This window comes from Neolamprologus multifasciatus, chromosome 8, assembly GCF_963576455.1.
Source record: "Neolamprologus multifasciatus chromosome 8, fNeoMul1.2, whole genome shotgun sequence".
Lineage (NCBI taxonomy): Eukaryota > Metazoa > Chordata > Actinopteri > Cichliformes > Cichlidae > Neolamprologus > Neolamprologus multifasciatus.
Window position 1 is genome coordinate 13934497 of NC_140446.1, and position 21573 is coordinate 13956069.

Below are 21573 nucleotides of genomic sequence, written 5' to 3' on the forward strand. Positions count from 1 at the left end.
AGCTTCACCAGCACACAGCTCCTTTCACCAGCACAAAAAGAGCTTTTAAAAACCTTTCTCAGGGGCTTGAGAGCCATGTGCCTCTTATGACACTCACAGGATTTGTGAAACTGACACTGATTTATTGTTATTGAATTAACTGCTCATAAAAGGTGATTTCAAAATAAAATGGCTCATTTAATATTGGCAGTGTGTTTTGGGGCCAGGTGAAGGAGAAAATTTCAGTTTCTCCACAGTTTCTTTTTTACTGCAGAAACATTTATTCACCATTCACTGTGGCTGAGTGGGCTCCATTAAGATCATATCACTGTAAGAGATAAAATATCATTGCCGTATTTCCAGGCTGCGGCGCGTGAGGAACGTTTGCTTGAAACGCAGGTTTTCTGATGAGCAGAACCGCTAACAAAACGCTCTGCAGCTTCACTCCAACACATCGCTTTGTCTGCCTCTGCAGAGACTCTCAAACTCAATCCATAAACGGGGAAAATCATCACTTCAAATAATGAAATCAACTTTGACCTTTGACTCCGCGCTGGTGTCAACATATGAGATCAACCAAAGCTTAGCCAGCAGCGCTTCTCTTCATTCCGGCGTTCAAAGCTTGCACAAAGATTATGTGGGAGGTAGCTGCTGTTGAGTGGTCAAGAGCATTTCCAATGAGCACGTTTTTATGAAAGTCAACGAGCTGCCGAACATCTGAATTACGCCGAAGAGGTGTAAACGCTTTAAATGCGGCCGAGAAGAGGAACCGATGCATCAGCAAAGTCAGGGAATCGTTTTAAGCCTTTAACAGTCATTGTCCTGTGATGAAAGCTTCAGAAAAGGAATTTCTTCTATTTAAAAACGGACCATAGATTTTTTAAAAAGCACTAATAGGAAAAAATATAGTCTTCCCACTCCTGTTAATGCACATGTTTTTGTTTTATAGGGTTTGATTTTAAGCTCTTGGAAATTTCTGCCACCACAGAGGTGGAAAGAAGATGAATGAAGTTTATTTATTTATTCATTTTAACCAAAAACCATAAAGAAACTATATATTTTATTTCCCACACTAACGTGAATAACATGTCTTTTTTAGGCCCCAAACTTTCAGTTTATATTCTGTTTAATGCCCCTCTGATAGACCTTTGTTGGCCTACAGTAGTGGTCAGATTTGAAAGTGGGCACCAACAATGAGTTAGTTCTTTAAAATGAACAGCCTTACTCCTGCCAGTTTGCTCAAATCCTAAATTATTTAGGTTGTAATGTCTCCATGCTGGAAACTCACTTGCATATAAATAAACTGTTTATGGCCTCAGAGAGCAAGCCATAAAGTAAGAGGCAATGGAGAGCCCCATCAGTCCAGTGTTTTTTAGCAAGTCTTGCCTGTTGACAGTAGGTTGACAGTGTTCCTGAAGTGATTTTTGATTAATTTATGAATAGAGTTAAAAGATGAAACAATATTCATCCAAAGTATGAATTGTTTCTTTCCAAGTCTGTTGAATAAAAAAAATGGCATTGTTACATAAGAAAATCCTTTAATCTACCTTCCTTTCATTGTTTTGTTGTTGTTTCTTTATCTTGAACGCCTTCTTTTCTTTTCTTTTTCTTTCTTTTCCTTCTTTTTTTTTAAACTAAGCTCACTACTAGGCTTGTCTTTCTTCCATCTCGGCCATAATTTAAAACCTGGTTCAGGTGTAGGTCAGAAAAATCATTTTTAATGACCTGGAACTGACCTGGAATGTTTATCTCTGCAGTGATGCGTGGACTGAATAGCTGTGAGTCAACCCCTGCTTTATAGCCTTCTGTACTTGTGATTGGAGATAAGAAGTTTACCATAATACAGCTGCTGTGAAGGAAGGACCACAGATCCGTGGTTGGGCCTGACCTCATGCCCACGGAATGTATTCTTAGCGATAAAAATATAAAACGGACAAGTGGAAAAACAAATTTTGTTTGTGGTTCGCCAGTGATGAAAACAGCGAAATCCCTGTAGTTCATGTCCTGCTGGACTTCCATATTTGGTTAATCGTGTTTCCATAACCGACAAGATTTTTTGGACCGATGGTAGTTATGGACAGTTTGGGGAGTGACCATCTGCTTCTCCTGCTTAATAAAAGTTTGGTTTATTCGTCCATGCGCGTTAACTGGTGAAGACACCAAAAATAGACTGACTGAAAATTTAAGGTTCAGGTGTTTGTTTGCTTCCACAACTTCACCGCTGGGATCGTTTGCCCGCTGAGCTGCCTGATTGGTCGTGAGGAGCAATGATGTCACCGCGCGCTTTGCCGTCCCGGCCGCTACAGCAGCCAACTCAGGCTGAGGACTTGAGAGGCGCTCCAGATGGAGTTGGCGCGCAGTGGGAGTAGAGCTATAGACTGTGAAGGCGTTGTTAGTGCTGCCTTGATGATCTCGACCTGGTTCCACTCACAGCCCAGCAGCCCGTCATGGGGGACGGTGGTGGCGCGTCCTCGCCAGTGAACTTCCAGAATGGCACAGGGAGCGAGGCGTCCGACTCACCGGGCTCCGCTGCAGCCGCGTCCGAGCAGTGGATGGCGGGCATGAGCGTGGTTATGGGTTTGATCGTCCTGTCCATCGTGTTCGGAAATATCCTGGTCATCGTCGCCATCGCCAGGACGCAGAGGCTGCAGACTCTCACCAACGTGTTCATCGTGTCGCTGGCGAGCGCGGACCTCATCATGGGGCTCCTGGTTGTGCCATTTGGCGCGGCGCTCGCGGTGCGCGGTTCGTGGCTGTATGGCACCTTTTTCTGTGAGTTCTGGATCTCGGTGGACGTTCTCTGCGTCACCGCCAGCATCGAGACCCTGTGCGTTATCGCCATAGACAGGTATGTGGCTATCACATCACCTTTCCGCTACCAAAGCTTGTTAACCAAAGCCCGGGCCAAAGCGGTGGTGTGTGTGGTGTGGGCGATCTCTGCGCTGGTCTCCTTCTTGCCCATCCTGATGCACTGGTCTCGGGACAGCGTGGACACAGACTGCTACGAGGACCCCGAATGTTGCGACTTTGTCACAAACAGAGCATACGCCATCTCCTCATCCATCATATCTTTTTACATTCCTCTCCTAGTCATGATATTTGTTTACGCCCGCGTGTACAGAGAGGCGAAAAAGCAGCTGAGGAAGATCGACAAGTGCGAGGGCAGGTTTCACAACACCTTAACCGGACTGACCTCCAAGTGCAAGAAGAGGCCGTCTAAGATCCTGGCACTCAGGGAGCAGAAAGCGCTCAAAACGCTTGGCATCATCATGGGAACGTTCACTCTGTGCTGGCTGCCCTTTTTCATAGTGAACGTCGTGAGGGTTTTTTGCGCAGAGGTGGTGGACAAGGACCTTTTCGTGTTTCTGAACTGGCTGGGGTACGTGAACTCTGCGTTTAACCCCATAATTTACTGCCGAAGCCCAGATTTCAGGAAGGCTTTTAAGAGGCTGCTGTGCTGCCCGAGGCAAGCCGACCGCAGGCTACACATTAGCTCCTGCGACCTGTCCCGATGCTCCGGCGGGTTCGTCTCCTCTCTGGAGCCCGGAACATTGGGGATGTGGTCAGACTGCGCCGGCTTGGACAACAGTGATAGTAGCCTGGGGACCGGAAAGTTGTCTCACTCCGAATCACAACTGTGAGAGGGGGGATAATGACAAAATAGGCGAGTTTCTTTTTGGAGACGGAGTGCGTAAGAGCCATATTTAATCAGAGAGAGAGAGTTTAGTGTGAAAGGGAAAATCAAATTTGCCAAAATTATAGCTCATCAACCCTAAAATGAAGTGGCTGTAAAGCTTCTGTGATTAAAAACCTGTCAGGTGCCGAATTTGAAATCCAGTAAATCTGTGCATCAGCCAAAGAGCGGAGTCGCACTCCTGTGATTTATGCCTGGTATAAATATAAACTTTTCAGTTCTGATTTTGTTCGATAAACAGTTGATTTCTGCATTTATGCGTTATAATGGGGAAGTGAGAGTCCGATCCTCGCTCCAGGTTCGTGCGTAAAAATTCGCTCATCACCGCTCAGGCGCACTACAATAAACTGTTATTTAAAGGCACTAGATAAGATCAAGGCATTTGTCGGAGTGACTGTATTGCAGTCATGTAGAGCTCACGAAGTATTTTACCTCACAGCCATCGGCAAGTGCAATTTGTACGACAGGTATTTGTTTATATTAAACATTGGTGTAAAATAGCCTATTTATTCCGCGCTGTCTTTTACAACTAAACGAGTAATTGTGAGGCTGATTCTAATGCCCGTTGTACATAATGTGCTGTTTAGTGCCCAAGAGGAATTTGAGCCTCTCCCTTTGTCTTTGGCTTTACATGCTGTTGTCAGGTGGTGTGTTATAATGTCTGTGAAAATAAAAGAAAGTTTTACTGTTTATTGCTGTTAAACCCATTTTTCGTCTTGTTATTATTATTATTACTGTGGGAAGGTTTGACTCCAGAGGGAGCTGCAGAAATTCTGAAATGCTAGAGGAGAAGTGATTGAAATGTAATCACATTCTGCAACCTCGGTTCGTTCACAATGTACCAAGAGACTAATAAGAGCAGCATTTTGTGATTAAACAGCGTGGCAGCGAGAGGTAAACGGCGCTTTGCAGGATTTGTGAATTGGCGTGATGTCAGATGCTGTTGTGCTGCTGGGAGGAAGAGGAATCTGATTGGCCACCGTGGAGAAGGGAGCCACGAAATCCGACTCTTGAACAATGCTTCTTGTGCGCTTTAATGTTGCAGGGATAAATAGGGGTTTGTTTGCATGCTTCATTAAAGTCCACTCGTGGGTGTATCGATATTGTAAGCTCAGTTCACAGCTGTCAGAGGAAACAATTGCGCACGGGGGTGAGGTGAGCCCACTTTACGGCACACGCTCGGACTAACTGGAAAAGCACAGGTGTTAGTGTGGATAAAGGTGGCTCTGCTCTATTCAAGTTTCTAACTAATCCGTGACCCTGAGCTTGTATGCACAATAACAGGACCCTGAAACCAAAGCATCTAAATGGATTTCACCTGTATTCATTTTATTATTTATACATTTACAAGTGTAACCTTTTAACCAGGGCCTTCTCTGCTGTGGGATACAAAGATGGCTCCAGTCTGTGAAAAAAAAAACCCCCACTGTTTCTCCTAATCCACATCATATTCTAATCCAATTGCACTACTAAACATGCCAATTTGATGTTGGGAGTTGTATGCGTTTCTGCCCCTGCCATTTTGTGTCTTCACTTCATTTGTGGTTTGCATACAAGCCTTTTTTTGTTTTAAAAACAAAAACAACAATGTGTGGGTGGGTGGGGGCCTGGAGGTTCATCAGAGATAGATTTTTAGAAAGGATGGTCAAAAAAAAGCGATCCAACATATGCAGCTTAACTGGTAAAAACGCAGAGTTTCAAAGCCAAGCTAAGAAAATAGTGATGACTGTAACAGCAAGGTTCCCTTTTTTTCAGACCTTGAAAAGCTACAGAAAAAGAGGCATTACACAGGCAGAGAAGCTCTCCCAGGATGGGCAAGCTGAGCTTTAATGGTAAAATTTATGTGGTGACACTTTAAAACATAAGTAAAGGTTGGAGCTACTACTACAAAAAAAATAACAATAGGGGGTATTTTATGTCTTGCTTTGATGTCCCCAAATGTTTTAAGCTCTCCACCCGCATCCACTCTCACTCAGGTTAACCATCTCTCCAGCATGCTGTTTGATGGATCCATTTTCTTCGAGCGATACTCTGAAAGCCTATAGAAAATATTTGAGTAAACACCACGGCAGCTGGTGTTCTGAAGTGGCTCTTACAGGAGAGATTTGCAGTTCTTTCTGGGGAATATTAATCAGCCCTTAAGCTGGACGTCTTTAAAATGCATTAGCATGACGTGTTGTGCTAATGATGCTCTCTCAAAAAGCCAGAGCTGTACATTTCAATTAGGCCGGAAAAACTGAATGGAACTGAGCTCAGCTGTTCTGGCTAATGAACAATGTTTAGATATGATTGGGTGAACTAATGAGTGTGAATGAGACCCAGCTTTTAGAAAAACAAATAACAACATTAGTGCAGCCAGCGTCAGTGATGGCCTCCTGGCAAAGACCTGCTTCATTATTAAGCATTTGTTTGTTTGGCAGGAAGTTTGCGTTTGGGCAGATTAGCTGTGAGCTCACATATGGAGGAGCTAATCAGTGGTTTTAAGAGTAATTGTTTCAAATTGCATGTGTATCAGCAGACATTTTGGCTGCTCCAAGTCGAAGTAGATAAAGCGATACCAACATGACCTCTGTGCGAGCAGAGGTTATAACTCCATATGGTGTTTACATTCAGAAATATGTTCACCAGTGATTTACCCTTGGTGTTTCACCCACATGTCTCTGTGGTATTTTACAGTCCAGGCTGGAGTGTAATATATTTAACTGTGATAGGCCAAGATCAGGGTTAAACACAGGGTTGTATTAGTAAACACTCCTAATTGAATTGTGCTTCATTACATCTTGTACATAATTTGTGGAACCTGAGACCATTTACAAGGAATTGAATAATGTCCCTCGTAGAATTTCTATATCCCTACAATCCACACCTCTGTGCAACACCTAAACACTCCTTTGTTACTGCTGCAAGATCACTGGGTGCTGAAGATGGGTGTAAGGAAGGCAGTACTCAATATTTTAGTAAATAACTTTCTTTCTTGCTGTAGGTTAAATAGTGTTAAATAAAGACTCATCTTTGCAGCGAATACATTGCAACAGTTAAAACCTCATATAAAATAAGGGTAAAAACCTTTAAAAAAAAAAAAAAAAAGATGGAGGAGTTACATTTGTTGGCTGTTGGAATGGCAGAGACTTCAGCAGCCACAATTTCTGACCTTTGGACATAGTCATTGTTTCCAGGTTTTATGATAAGCTTCAAAAACAGATGTTTAGATCTTTTACTGTTACGTACACCCCCACGTTTCATTAAATTCTCCCTCTGGTAATTAATTATTTGTTTTGGTTGTCCTAATTGTCCTGATTAGGTGCTGAGGCTCATGTACATGTTGGAACAAGTTGTTTCTCCTCCACCATTTATCAGCATACTTAATTCTAGAATTTTTTCTTTCACTTTTTTATGATCAACTATTAACTTATAGGCCTCAGTTTTCAAGTTTGTCACTTGTTAATTAGTTTTGGGGCTTCAATCTAGCAGCCCACTGGATGCTTGGTTGATGGTGGTTTTTTTTTTGGGGGGGGGGGGGGGGTTGCTTTATTTTATGTTGTGTTTGTTGCTTTTTGAGTCATTATTTTGTGTTGTTAAACTTAGTTTCTGTGAGCTTTTAATTTAGGGGATGTAATACATTTGGGGGCTCATCCGGGATCCAGACCTAACACAGCCCAAGCAAGAATAATAACTCCTATCATGTTTTGACTAGAAAGCGACTACAGTTAGGTTCATACATTTCTGGGCAATCACACATTTCTTTTGCATCTTTGCTTCTGTACATCAAAACAGTGAATTTTCAATCAAACAATCAATATGCAATTGAAATACCGATTTTCAGCTTCAATTCGAGGGGTTTAACAAAAGTATTGTATCCAAAGTCATTGGACACTTGATTGCCAATCAGTTTAATGGTCAGACGAGATCTGTTCTCCCATTGTTTCATGATAGCTTGATAAAAGATCTGAAATTGCTTCCAAATACTGAAATTGCTCTTATTCGAGGAGGTTAATAGTAATGTCCAAGCAAGTTAGAGATCAACAATCAACAGTCTGGTACATTATTAAACAGAATGAGTGCACTGGGCAGGTTATAGACCTTTAGAACTGTGCAAAAGCCTTGAGCCAAATGTTTTAATATTTTAGTAGGAAAAATGTAAAATAGCTGCAACAATCTATTAACAGATGTGTAAACAGGAATGGAATTACAGTGTATGAGAAAAAAGCAGTAACAAGATTGAAAGTCAATGTTTGCTACAACATTTGAATCTCCCCTTACATAGGGACAACAGTTTAACCCCAAAATGTCAAATTGTCCATTTATTTTTCAACCCAGTTCTGGAGCAGTTTGGCATACCTCTAAAAAGGCCAAACGCTCATCTCAGGTGCTGCGTCAGGTCTTTGCTGGATTTCTCCTGTTTCATAGGTGCAGAAAATATTTACTTAACTTCATTTCCTTTGACTGTTCTTAAACCTTTTGTTTATTTATAGTCTCTGAAATATGGTGATATTTTGTAAGAACATTTTTCATGACCTTCAAAAGCACTTCATCAACGCTGCGCTGAAACTTCAAGGGAGTGTCTGGAGTTCTTTCAGATCCTCTCGGGCAACAGGTGCGAAGCTTCATCCAGTTATTGCATGGATTCTTGTCCAGATTATGAATATTGTCAATGCCAACCACCTCCTACAGCCTTCTGCTCTTGATTAAAGACCAAGACAAATATCAAAATCATCAAGTAGATAAAAAAAACAAAAACAAAAAAACCCTGCAACATTCAGAGCAATCTTTGTGAATCTTGATGAATCTCTGCTGACATACATTTGCTTCATGATTTTTTCACTAAGCATCCTCTCAATAATAGATCCAACAGAAACATGATTAGAAACACAGTTTCTGTAAAATGCTAATGCAAATAATCATTTTCTTCAGCGGGTGGTGTTCCAGGGGAGGCTGTTACAATCTTTGAGCGAGAAAAACAAAAGCGCAAATTTCTGAAAGCTACAAATGTCAGCACCTGGAGATAATTATTGCTGATTGCTGATTATTATAGTCTTATCAAACCCAAACAACAGATATGCTAAATTTATGCAACAGGATCATAAAAAGTGCAGCACAAAGATTAAAAAAAAAATGCAGCTTATCTTTTTTTATGAATGTAAACCATTTCAAAGTGAACAGACCCTGTAGCTGGCACACGTCTCTCTGATGAAAAGCATTGATCAAAATTCAACTTCTATTGGCTAATCAAAACCTCTCAACCCTGTAAGATTGAAATCCCCTGTGACTTTTTTCCCCCTCTAACTCAAGCTGTACGTGTTGAGGTGCGTTGCCAAAAGCAGGTGCTACACTTCATGTGTCCATCTGTTTGGATTCCCCGTGTGAACTTGGCACGTTGCGGTCTCCATCTGCTGGGCTTCGGCTTGCTGCGATTGTAGCTTGCATGAAGATTGGGTGAAGGTGGTCAGCATTTATGTTCAACTTTAGTGATGCAAACTGACTTACTTATGGAAATGATAAGCCACGTGTAGTACATTCATGAAAGCGTAACTGCTTTTTGGAACATTTGCAACAGGAACAGGAACAACTGAGGTACATTTCCTCTTCATATCGAACATTAAAATCAGTGAAGCTGATTTTGTTCCTTTTAGAACAAAGCTCAGGGCAGATTGATAAAGGTCAGCTAGAAAACACTGGTCACATACCAAACAAACAAGTCCGGGAACAGTGCAGCTTTTAAATCAAAGAACTTGGCACTAATAAGCTATCCAAACAGCCTTGGGGTAGATAAGGTACATCAGCATAAATGTTTCTTTTAAGAGTCCATCTGACAGTCATAGATGAACACACTGATCAGTGCAGTACTCATCTTCATTTCCTCCATTTTTATTCTTTCTCTCATGAAATGAGTAACATATCAAGCATCGATGCACTGCGGCTCTTTAAAGCCTTCTCCGACTTTCTCCCCAAGTCGCTCCTTGCAGTGCCAGCCTCAGTCTTGACCTTTTACTAAATCCTACACTTGAATCCCAAGAAGCTGATGATTCATTGTCTGACTGCTTGAGATCTAGTGTCCAGGATGAGACTCTGTACCAACAAAGATCACAATTAAAAGAATATTTGGACACTAAGGTTAGATCACAAGATGTTATTATGATAAGATGCAACTGGGAAGCAGGTGCCTCTCTTCAAAGGTAGCAGAAACCATCTCCACCCATGCAGGCTTACTCTATTACGCAATGACATTTTGCTTCCAAAAGCAAGACTTTCGTGTAATTTTGAAAGGAATCTTCAGCAATAGTTCTTCCCGAAAGCCTTTCAAAGTTTTCTTTTTGTTTTCATTTGTTAAACCAATTAACACTTACCTATGAATCATTCAAGTATAAAAAAGGCTCTTAATTCAAGATAGGAGGCAGCGTTGTGTCTACACATAACAGATGACTAATCAAAGAACAACGTTTAAATTATACCTTTAGGTAGAATTCACAAAAACACTTAATTTGTTTACATTTCTTTAGTTGAATCTATGAAAAATGTGAACGTTCACACAGTTTGGCAGATTTAAATTGGATTTTTTGCATGAACAATGAGATTTCAAAAGCGCTATTAGTTGGAAATTTAGCAAATCTCAGCCCGCTGTGCAGTGTGTCCTTAAAAAAACTGAGGAAACTGGACAAGTGAAGGATGAAAAGAGATGTGTCAGGCCTAAAAAACCCCATCTAGAGCAGAAGAACATCTGTAGTCATCTGTAATGGCTTTAGACATAGAGGAAGCTCTGTCATAGCTTAGGGCTGAGTAGGGCTGAAGTGCTGTTGGTGGGGAACAGAACAAAGAAAAGTACCATCATATTTTGCTCTACTATGCAATAATATCTATAAAGTGATCTCAAACACACTGCCATTAAGGTAAATACATACCTGGATAGAAAAGCACACAGTGGAACACCATCAGTCATGGATTGGTTTCCCTAGAGCCCAGACCTGCACATCATTGAAGCCGTGTGGGATCATCGTGACAGAGAAAGGCAGACAACATCCAAAGAGGAGTTTTAAAATGTCTTTTAACTATTCCTGAAGACTACCTAAAGAACGAAGGTGGTCATACCAAATATTGACTTTCAGGCTTGATATAGCCTTATACGTAGATAGTATCCTCATGTATGTTTGCATATGTTTCAATTACTTGCTGTACCTATTTCTTACTTCAAAAAATGTAAAGAAATCAAGTGTGACTCAAAACAGTTTTGCAGTACTGCATGTAGTGGACAAAAATAAACTGCTGGCTCCACTTTCATAATAAAACGGAGTGATGTCATCTGAAAGTGTCAAAATATTTAGGTTACCAACCTTCAACTCCTCTTTCCAGCGACTACAATGATGGAAGCAAGTGTTATTACCGAGTCCACATCTTCCCGGCCATATAAAATGCCGGCATTTTATATGGAGATGTTTATTTTTTGGCATCTTCTAATCCTTTCAAGTCCCTTTCTTATATAATGAATCACTCATGGTCAGATGGATTGGTCCTTCACAACAGCATTGTAGTTCGAGAGGTGGACTTGCACTCCCATGATGAGGGGCTTCACAGAGCGTTCAAAGCTCCCAAGAGACCAAGCTGAGTCTAAAAGGGGAAAAGTGCCCTTTTGTAAGCCCTCCAGCTGACTTTGGGGTTTTTAACCCCTCGCAGTGAAGGTCGCTGTGTCCCACCAGCAATTCCTCCCAGTCCTACTCGCTACCCTAGCTCGTCTCTTGTTTATCTGAACTTCTCATTTAGATGAGTGATCAAACATGCAGAGCAAAAGTGTTAATAAATTGTTAATAAATTATGGTTATTTAACCACATTGAAAAGTGTGCATGGTATTGTTTTGTTACAGTAACAGATGAGTTCCAGCGTTTTCCAGCAGGGTCACAAATGAAGTGGGAATCACGGGTGCAGCCTTTCTCAGGGCATCTTTTCCTTTAATGCTAGAGTTTCTTTAATAAAGCTAGAGTTTCTGCTTGGTTTCCCTGCACCGCTCCCGAGCACTGAAACTACACTCCGGGCCGTTTAAAAAGCCTTCATCACACTCAAGGTTTATCGCTACCTTTCTTGCTGACTCCCTGCAGTTATCACTCCCCCCAAGGCTTTGACTGTATCTCGTCTGGCCCCACATACACAAGACAAAGTCCAGACACGTCCACATGTAGCTCTGGTTTAATGTGAAACCATGAATAGTTGTCCAAACGGCCAAAACCTGCAGCTCTGCACCTTTTCATCAAACACAAATCTCAACGAACAAGACAAAAATTCAGGCTGTTAATGCACCGCCGCTCTAGAGAACATTAATTGTCTAAATTTCCATGTTAGAGGCCGAGACAAAGCATCTGAAGAGGCAGAGCGTAGAGTGGCATATAATCAAAGCATTACAGATAGGACAGACCAAACGGATACATGAATATTCCCAATTAAAGGGTTATTTTTGTGCACAGAATTACATAACAGTTAAGTTAAAAGGGAATAAGTGGAATGTAATGATGGTCGTTATGAGGACTTGCTTATATTCAGATTTTTTTTTTTTTATCTTAATGTTACAGCTACTGCAGGAGGCTCCCTAAATCTGGGCTGGGAAACAGTGAAAAAACAGACTGACAGGATAGACTTGTTATCTTTATACCTTAAGAGCTCTTGTCAAGGTTGGTGCTTCGGCTAAAGGACATGGGCAATGCTTTATGAATTCAAGGGTGGTCATCTAAGCTGATAGGAGAATCCGCTATCTGTGAGCTAAAAATAGCCTCTCAGTAACCATTCGCCTGAATTGGATATTTGAACCTGCTACTGTGCCCGCGGAGAAAATGGGAACTTTCACCCCTACGTGACGAGAATAAAGAAAGAAATGTCTTGTTTATGCTGCTAAATTATGATATTTCTGATGACAGGGTGCTTTCAGTTGTTCTGTAGGCGTTTTTCAGCGTCTGTACATGTGCATAACCATGAGACAGCATGTGCGTAATGCAAAATTTTGATGTGAGCAGACTGAGCAGCATGACTAAGGGTATTGTTCAACAAAAAACACTTTTATAACTGAGATTTTGACACAAAACAGTGGCCATGGTACCTCAGCTGCTAGAAGGTGGCCTGGTAGACTGCACCTTCTCTCAAACTCTGCTAATAAACTTGAGGCAGTTTTTGGGCAGCTCCCTCTGAAGATACAAAACCTGGAACTCCTCTTTAACCTATGTCAGATCCACTGCTTTTCTCTGATTGTGTCTGCATGTACTCAACACTTTATTAGGTATACCTCACTAGTAATGTGTTGGATCCCCTTTTAGCTTCAGAAATGATCGAATTCTTCGTGACATAGATTCAAGATGGAGCTGGTAACATTCCTGAGATTTTGATCCTTACTGACATGAGAGCATCAAACAGTTGCTGCGATGCAAAGCTCCCGTTTCACAACATCCCAAAGTGTCTCTGCTGGATTGAGATCTGGTCGCTGTGGAGTTCATTTGAACTCACCGCTATGTTCAAGAAAACAGTATGAGATGATCTGAACTGGGAGCAGCCATCGAAGATCAGAACGCTTTAGTAATCAAAGGATGGACATGGCTAACAACAATCCTGAGGCTGTGGCATTTAAGCAATGCTCAATTGCCAAAGTGTCCCCCACACTGTAACACCACCACCAACCAATGATCCATGCTAGCATGCTGTTTGCACCAAATTCTGACTCTACCATCCAAACGTAAAAGTGGAGACTTGTCAGACCAGGAAACAACTTTTCTTGTTTTCTGTTATTCAATTTTTTCTGGCCCTGAAAACTGTAGCCTCAGTTTTCTGTTCGTAGCTGACAGGAGTGGCACCTGGTTGTAATGAGTGGTCATTGCCTTCCTATCAGCTCAGAGCAGCCTCTGACTTCTGGCATCAACAAGGAATTTTCACCCAGAGAACTGCCGCTCACTGGATATCTTCTTTTTCTGATCATTCTTTGTAAACCGCAGAGATGATTGTGTGGGAAAATCCCAGCAGAGAAGCAGTTCCTGAAATAGTCAGAAAAGCCACATTCAAAATCACTTTAATCACCTTTCTGATGCCCAGTTAGAACTCCAGTGGGTCATCTTGACCATGTCTACATCGCTAAATGCATTGCCACATGATTAGCTGATTAGATATTTACATTCACAAGCAGTAGAACAGGTGTACCTAACAAAATTCTGTTGACACTCAGTCCACATATTTAAAAAGGTGCGAAAGGGGAAAAAATACTATTTGCTTTCTGGAAATTAGCCAAAATGTATGGACTTATATTTATATTTAAATGGACGTGCTTCAGCTTGGTGCACCTTACAGGTCCAGTGAGGAGAATGTCTGTGAAGCAGCAGTTTGGACTTTAAATCCTCTGAATGGAAGATTGCTTTGATGGACAGCGGCACAGCGACGTGCATGACCTCAAGTACCGCTGACACCGCTGCTTTTGAAGTGGGACCTAAAGCTGACAAAAGTCACTGAGAGGGAGGTCATCTCGGCGCAAAAATCGCTTTGTCACCTGAATTAGGCTCAATTCCACCACGCCCACAAAGCACAAAGCAAGACTGCTGCAGGACATTCAAGATGAACTTAAGCCTCATCTCCTTTTATTCCCTGAAAACATAGTATGTACATCATCCACAATCATTTTTTTAAAACATCTCATCAGAATTTTACACAATGGCATATCTACAAATGTATAATATAATCACAGTTTGAATATTCCACAAGACAGATCAAAGGGAATCATTGCACAGCAGGAAAACAAATAATGGCAACTTCTCTCATTTTCTTTTACAGATCGGCACTCGCACATACTGAACACCATGTTTTCATATTCATGAAGGGAAACGTGAGGTTTGTTTTAGTAATCCGCATAATGCTGCAGCATGGCTTCATTTCAAGGCTGTGGAATTGTTTTGGATCAGCGGGAACGTCGCTTCTCTCGGGTTGACACGCAATGACCAAAATCAGACGCCGCATATTAGCATGCCTCGGAGGATTTACTTTGACAATCCCATACGACTGTATTGCATAGGCTGTATTATACTTCTGTGCCAGAAGCAAACTGCCAAAATACAAGAACATTAATCACCTATTCAGCAGCAAGCACCTACTTCTTGATTAAAGATGCATGAAAATGAAAATCGGGCATAATTTGCAAAAATGCAACTTCACTGAAAATCAGCTAAAAAAAGGCTAATAACAACCAGAATGAAGACACAAATTCCTGCACGCTTGCATACTGAGCTCACGTCGCAATGAAGTCAGTTCGGATGAAATAAAAAAGTCAACACACCAAAACCTCTGCACAGAAATAGAGAGGCTTTAAAGACTGTGCGCCCTCAATCCTGGAAACTTTCATCTTTATTAACGTAGTGGTCCATTTTAACATCGCCTCAGGGTAAATTTGGGGGGGGATTGGCGTGACCCATAAAAGCGTGTTTCAGACTGTGGAAAAAAAAAGGAAAAAAAAAGAAATGGAGGCTTATCTTTTGTGACAGCTTCTACAATCAGATCAAACCAACTGAAAAGAGACTGGCATTGTTAAACTGAGTTGCTCTCTTCCCTTCATCCAAAGTGTTTGCGAATGTGTATCTCTCTTACTTAAATAGCTGTCAGCGAGAGACAAAAGCATTATTGTGTGTAGCTCGGGGATGCTGAGCTGCAGGTCTGTGTGTGTGTGTCTATGTGTGCGCGCGTCTTCGTTTGGCTGACAGACTCTGCTCTAAATGCAAATCGCACGTTCCCTCTCGGTGGAACAAACTCCATGGTCACTCCGGTTAAAGCCTATAAGCCCCGACAGCTGAAGCATGTACACAAGGTGTAAACACAACGAGGCTCGAGAGGTTAACAAAAAGGCACACATGCAGCCATGCACACACCATTTTAAATATCCACACACACACACACACACTGGGACAGGTGCTTGTTGCACGGACATGAGCGATAAACAGACCACACGGAGACAGACAGTCATGTTCAGAAAGACAAAAAAAGAGAAGAAAAGAAAAACAAATAGGATCAGCATTGCACTTTGTCCCTGGATATATTTCTTTTGGCTTTCCTGAGCTACAGATCTCCTGTTCTCCCTTTGATTCATCTACATTTGATTTACTTCAATGGACTCAGTGACGCTACAAAAAAAAAAAAAAAGAAGAAAAAAGAGGAGTGTGACAAGAATACCTAAACATTTCAGTCTCTTTTTTCTCCCCCCAACCTCCTACCAAATCACATTATACACACGGTGCTAAAAAAGTTTCCAAACACTGAGCATCTGCCAAAAAAAATGAGGAATGCTAATGACGCCGGAAAGCTGAGACATGCACATCGTGTCTGGATTAGACGGGCTACTGCCAACTGATGCTAATGAACTGCCTACAATCTGAGCTTAAACACTAAGGTTAAGGACTAAACTGTTTGAGGTATTCATTCATTTAAACTGAGAGCAAAAAAAAAAAAAAAAAGAAATCCACAGGAAAGTGAGTGATAAAGAATAACAGATATGAAATCACGTGTACTAAAAATAAAACTCAATTTGAACCCAGCCTAAAAGAAAATAAGTGAAAATACGTTGTGGACTGCTTCTTGCTGATGGCTGCCAGGAGGAAACTGAAGCAGTCTGCACCGGTGTCGCACAGATAGTCAGGTCTTGCTGATGTGAAGAACCTTGGTTCACAATCTTGCACCAGCCACGGCTGATCTGTTTTCTTCAGGTTTACCTTTAAATATGGAGTGGCGTGCTGTCGAGCTGAGGAAGCAGTCTTTAAAAAAATAACAGCAATAATAACAATAATACATTTGGCTTGGAGACAGAGAGAACATGCTGGCCATGAGATCATCTCAGTGTATTTACTGTATGATGGATGGAGATCTGTGGAGCCTAATGTGTCAGAATGTCAGGATCTTTGCCTCTTGTTTTTCTTTTAGCTACACTCCAGGTAGAATTTGCTATACATTCAGAATGAAGTCAATTATTTTACAAGGCAATTAAAAGTTTCAAGCTAGAAGCGACTGGCGTTAAGAGTCTTCTTGGTGTGGCTCGGGGGGGGGGGGGGGGGGGGGTGATCCAGAGGAAGATTCGTTGTGTCAGAGGCAAAAAAAATAGAGGGAGTTTTACAATATGGATGGAATAGAGATCATTCAAGTAGGTTTAGATAACTTGTTTTTCCCCAAATGGACAGAAACAGAGTTTGAGTGCTTCTTCATGAAACAGGCTGCTGGCACTTAGACATTCAACTCATTCTTCATGCGTGTAAAAAAAAACCAAAACAAAAACAAACAGAGGTTCTCAAGTAGCTCTCGGGCCTGTGAGGCGGACATGTCACTTCCTCCTCACGCCGTCCTCGGGATCCCTCTGCTGCTTTATGAGCTTTTCGATCTCAGCCCCGAGAGTCTGCAGGTTCTCCTGAGAAACGGAACAAAAGGGAAGATGAAACATTAAAGCGGCGGCACACGAGGGACCGGTGCGCTAGTTATAACTCTACTGTTAAAAACCAGCCCCTGTCTTGTCCATTTTCCTGATGTTTTCTGAAAATAGCAGGGCATTAGTCACACCGTCTGCAGAAACCAATTGCCACCATCAAATCTCATCAATATGAAGGACAATCATCGGCGGCTTAAAAATCAGAAAAGCCTGGATCATCCATCACGGTAAAAGTGAAGCCTTGATATGGCTTTGTCTGAATATTTTACTGTCATTTTAACGTTGAGTGTTTTTACATCATTCCTTCCTTCACGCTGCCAATCATCTTTCATCTGCAGAAAGAGAAGTCTGAAAGCCAGAAATTACTCCCACATTTTATTGCAATTTATTGTCTTGTTCAGGTTTTTTCTTTTTTAATGAAGAGAGTCTCTAATATGTAAAAGAACAAACAAAAAAAAACAATAAGAAGCTGATTGGCTGCATCATTTGGAAATATTTATGAAAGCTTGTTCCCACATAAACATCAAAGTGGCTGCGACAATACATGTTGAAAGAGTGGTGACACTTTGCTTGGATTTATGTGGGCGTGTTGGAAACACTAGAAATATTTTGTTTTACTGTTTTTGTTGCGTTTTTTTATTTATCGATTTATTTATTTTTCTGGCCCACCATGTTTGACACTGATTCTAGACACATTTGACATTTTCTATGTCGACATTTGCTTGCATTGCACTGCATTGCACGCTGACTGCAGAAACAGACACAGCGGTAAATTGCCTGTAATTGTCTTGTTTTTATCCACAGCGAGCAGCATTTAAATAAATGACCTCTGTTAAAACTCACTGCAAGCCCGGCGCTGCACTAACTGACGGCAGCTACCTACTGAACGGCTCTGGAGGATTCAGAAGCCACGGAGAGAGATTTCCCTCAGGAGCCGGTGGAGAGCAAAACAGAGCGAAATGGAGAAACGCCACACAGTCACAGGCTAATGTTGTTTTGGGTTGTGACTGCTGGTTACATCCACAAAATCAAATTGAGGCTGTAAGCTTTATGTTCAGCGACGAAATGTGAATAAATATGAGCAAATCAACATAGATGCACAACAAGGTCAACACGCAGCACTCTGATAAATACATCCACACTCCAGCTGGGTGGTTAATGCCAGTCTTAACAAGGTTAATCTTAAAAAAAACAACAACTACAAAAAACTTTCCACATCCAGCCTCTACATGATGTCATATCCCCTCTCAAGTTTCAAACCTGAGAAGGAATATTAATCGAAACGACATCAACAAGTCAGAAACTACTAAGTGCATTAAAAGACTGAAAGGTTCAGCACACTAAATGAGGATGGACACCATTAATTGAGGCTTAAATCCACTATGAATAAAGAATACATGTCTCAGTTACAGTAGGCCGCAGTCTCTGTGCTCAGCGATAGCATCAATAATGCAGGCTCTGATCTGAATTGGACTACGACTTTCAACGTGCCGTCTCAAGTTATGTCAAGCTGACAAACTGCTCGTCGCGGGAGTGTCAGCCTGTCAAATATCTCACAGAGACAATACGATGCATGCTGTGGCTGATTTTGAAGCTTTGAAGAGCGATCCAAATATCACATAACGCCACTTAACGAAAGGCAAAAAGGTGGTCTGACATTCGCCCTTTATCACATTATTTTTAATGGTGGTTTCACAACATGCGGTTATTGACAATAACTGGCTGTGTGGCGCAGTTTGCTTCCTCCCATTAAACAGAATACGAAGGCAACGACGCAATTAAAAGATGCCGTAAGAGATACACAAGAAAGTTGACTGAACTTAACGCAATAATAATTTGTAGGATGTCGAGACGATAGAAGTTTAATAGCAAATATCTCAGTGTGAAACTTTCTGTGCTAGAGGCGCTAAAACAGAGCGAGCCAGGGATGCTGCAGTCTCCAGGGCTTACAGAGGTGTGAGATTAATGTACGACAAGAACACAAACGCTAGAAAAACAAAAACATCTTCCAACCGTTAAAATAAACAAACAAAAACACGAACGCAGCGGCAGAATACACCTTTACAAGCACGAGCGTGATCTGTGCAAATGAAGAAGAAGGGGAAATGCTACGCTGGCAGCTGTATGAATTAGAAATGCTGACGTGAATAATTTTCCTGTGTTTTGTGATGCGTCAAACAGTTTGACATCAAGTCACATTTTTATATTTAGATTTGTTGGATTAAAATGGTGATTGCAGCGCCCGCACGCTTTGATAATGAAGTCACATCAGGCTGCGTCGCTCCAAAGGTGACGCGTGACGCTCGCACGGCTGATTAATTATCCGCTCGAATCACAAAATAAAATACTTAAAAAAAAAGCAACTTAAACGCCACTCAAAATAAGAGGCTGTAAAAGGAAACTGCTCCGGTCATCAATATCATCATTGCGTTTAAATGAGTTGTTCTGCATTTTAAGAGGAATACTCTGGTGCGATGAAGCCTGCTGCCTTACCTTCAGCGTAATGTTCTTCAGCAGCGTGTCCTCCAACACGGCCTGCAGCTTCCTGTTAATCTCCAGCGACAGGTCCAGGGTCAGCCCGCTGTCTGCCGGGTGGGAGGTGTAAAGCGAAGCCATGATGCCTCCCCGCCGGCTGAGGTGGGCCTTGTTAATGTCAGATGCCTCTGATGAGAGGGCCCCTGTCTCCTCTCTCAGCACATAGCTCTGGATAATTCTGCAGGGATGAAGAGAGAGGAGATGAGTCAAACCACATGCTTCAAAAAAAAGTAAAGGGAATAAAGTGAATGCATCGGCTGGAGACTGCTGAGTGAAGAAAATTGAGAAAGTGGGATTTCATAGTTAGGAGCTCTCCATGCTCCCACAGAGCAATAAACCATTTCCAGCAGCAAAAAAGGAAAAAAAACTCAGCCGACATTACAAGAATACTAATCCCACTGGGATGGGCTGTTGCACTCATGTACGTGGGATACATTCAGTCATAGTTAGAAAGAATATTATTGTGCCTGTCAGAGAAGGAAAGGTAATGAAAATGCGGCGTAAGAGCGGCCGACCAGGATTCAATTAATCAACCGGCATGCCTGCATCCGCATATGAGAAAGTGAGATAAATCTTCATGTTCATTATACATTTTCATCACAGTAACAATATGGTGTCGAGGTTAAGCTATGTTTGTGTCACAGAGAGGGAAAGAAGAGAATTAATCAACTTAACAGCTCTAAACTTCCTGTTGTTCAATTTTCCCATCGCAGCCCAGCGAACACTGAGGAGCAAGTGTTTCCATTTAGAGGAGACCCGACCCATAGAGAGCCGCCACTGAATTTCAATTCATTACTGCCGCCTACATTCTTACTCCCCCCCTCCGTCAATATGTGACAAAAGACAGAGAGTGAGAGAGAAAATAATGCAAAGTGCAAGCTCAAGCGAAAGATGCTGGTTAAGTAGGGTAGGGAGATTAAAATGTTAGCATTTGTTTAAAGTCTGCTGTCATATGAGGGAAGACATTTGAGTTAGACTTTAGACATCAAAACTGAAACATGCGCAGGCCTTTTCCAATTGCATCCGTATCCTTTCATTTTCCAAACAATTAATAAAAGAGTGCAGATAGCTGAAGAGGGCTGCGTACTGTCCTAGAGAAAAGGTCAACAGCCCAGTACTATAATCAATATTTGTAACCCGCTGTCGATCCAACCATAAACCTAAAGTACTAAACTATCGACTAACAATGTGTAGTTCAAATTCAGGGTGGCTAGCTATAAGATGAGCTCAGAGTAGGGGGCACTTAAAATAATAAAAGCTGAACGACTCGAGATTTTTAAAAAGATTCATTAGATAGGAATATATGTTTAAAATGCTTCTATTTCTATATTAAACACAACTACCACTACTGCCACAGCAAAACTCATTAAGTATTTATGAAAAATGCAAAGTAGGAATTAACACAGAACAATAAATGGAAATGAGTACAAAACATCATCCTGTGCTATGAGGAGCTTTATAGATCAGTCATCTTTCAGTCTGCAACAAGCTATGGATCCATTCTAGTCAATTACACTGACCTCCAGTGGTGTCCTTCAGTGTTAAACACCTAGATTTTTCTTGGGGTAGACATGCATGGGGGACTAAGTGATTCAAGAAGAGCCCACTATTTAATTATTCCTGTTCGCAGAGGCATTTATGTGAATATGTTGGGAAAGAGGTGAAAAGGGTCAGAAACATGCCTGTGATATTTTCATTAATATAACATGCATTAACGGCCCATATTAAAATAGGTGAATCGAGTTGCAGGTACCAATCAGCATGCAGCAGCCTACATTTGTAAAAATGCAAAAGCACCAGCAATTCAACCCAAACTGAAAAGATTCAATGTTTGCATAAACAGAAAAGAGGGATTGTTTTTAACATGCATTTTAAGCATCCATACTCAGAGATGGGTCCTGCTCCTGTTCTTTTACAATGCATGTGCTTTTTATGCCAATGTAAATGTAACACATA

The 21573-nt window shown here is 41.5% G+C and overlaps 2 protein-coding genes across 4 annotated transcripts in view; one reads left to right on the plus strand and one right to left on the minus strand.

The window, feature by feature from the left end:
• The first annotated feature begins 2025 nt into the window (after window positions 1–2025).
• adrb1 (adrenoceptor beta 1) lies at window positions 2026–15675 on the plus strand. The gene has a single exon (XM_085170192.1). It carries the CDS (start codon window positions 2427–2429, stop codon window positions 3618–3620), a length of 1194 nt encoding a protein of 397 aa, XP_085026318.1. The 5' UTR covers window positions 2026–2426; the 3' UTR covers window positions 3621–15675.
• ccdc186 (coiled-coil domain-containing protein 186) overlaps window positions 7197–21573 on the minus strand; it is a 34260-nt gene continuing 19883 nt past the window's right edge. For all 3 annotated transcript variants that reach the window (XM_085170187.1, XM_085170185.1, XM_085170186.1), the window contains exons 15-16: window positions 19576–19795; window positions 7197–17064 (exon numbers count right to left, since the gene is read on the minus strand). In XM_085170187.1, the coding sequence (XP_085026313.1) occupies window positions 16981–17064; window positions 19576–19795 (304 nt within the window). In that variant the 3' untranslated portion in view covers window positions 7197–16980. The remainder of the gene's footprint in view (window positions 17065–19575; window positions 19796–21573) is intronic.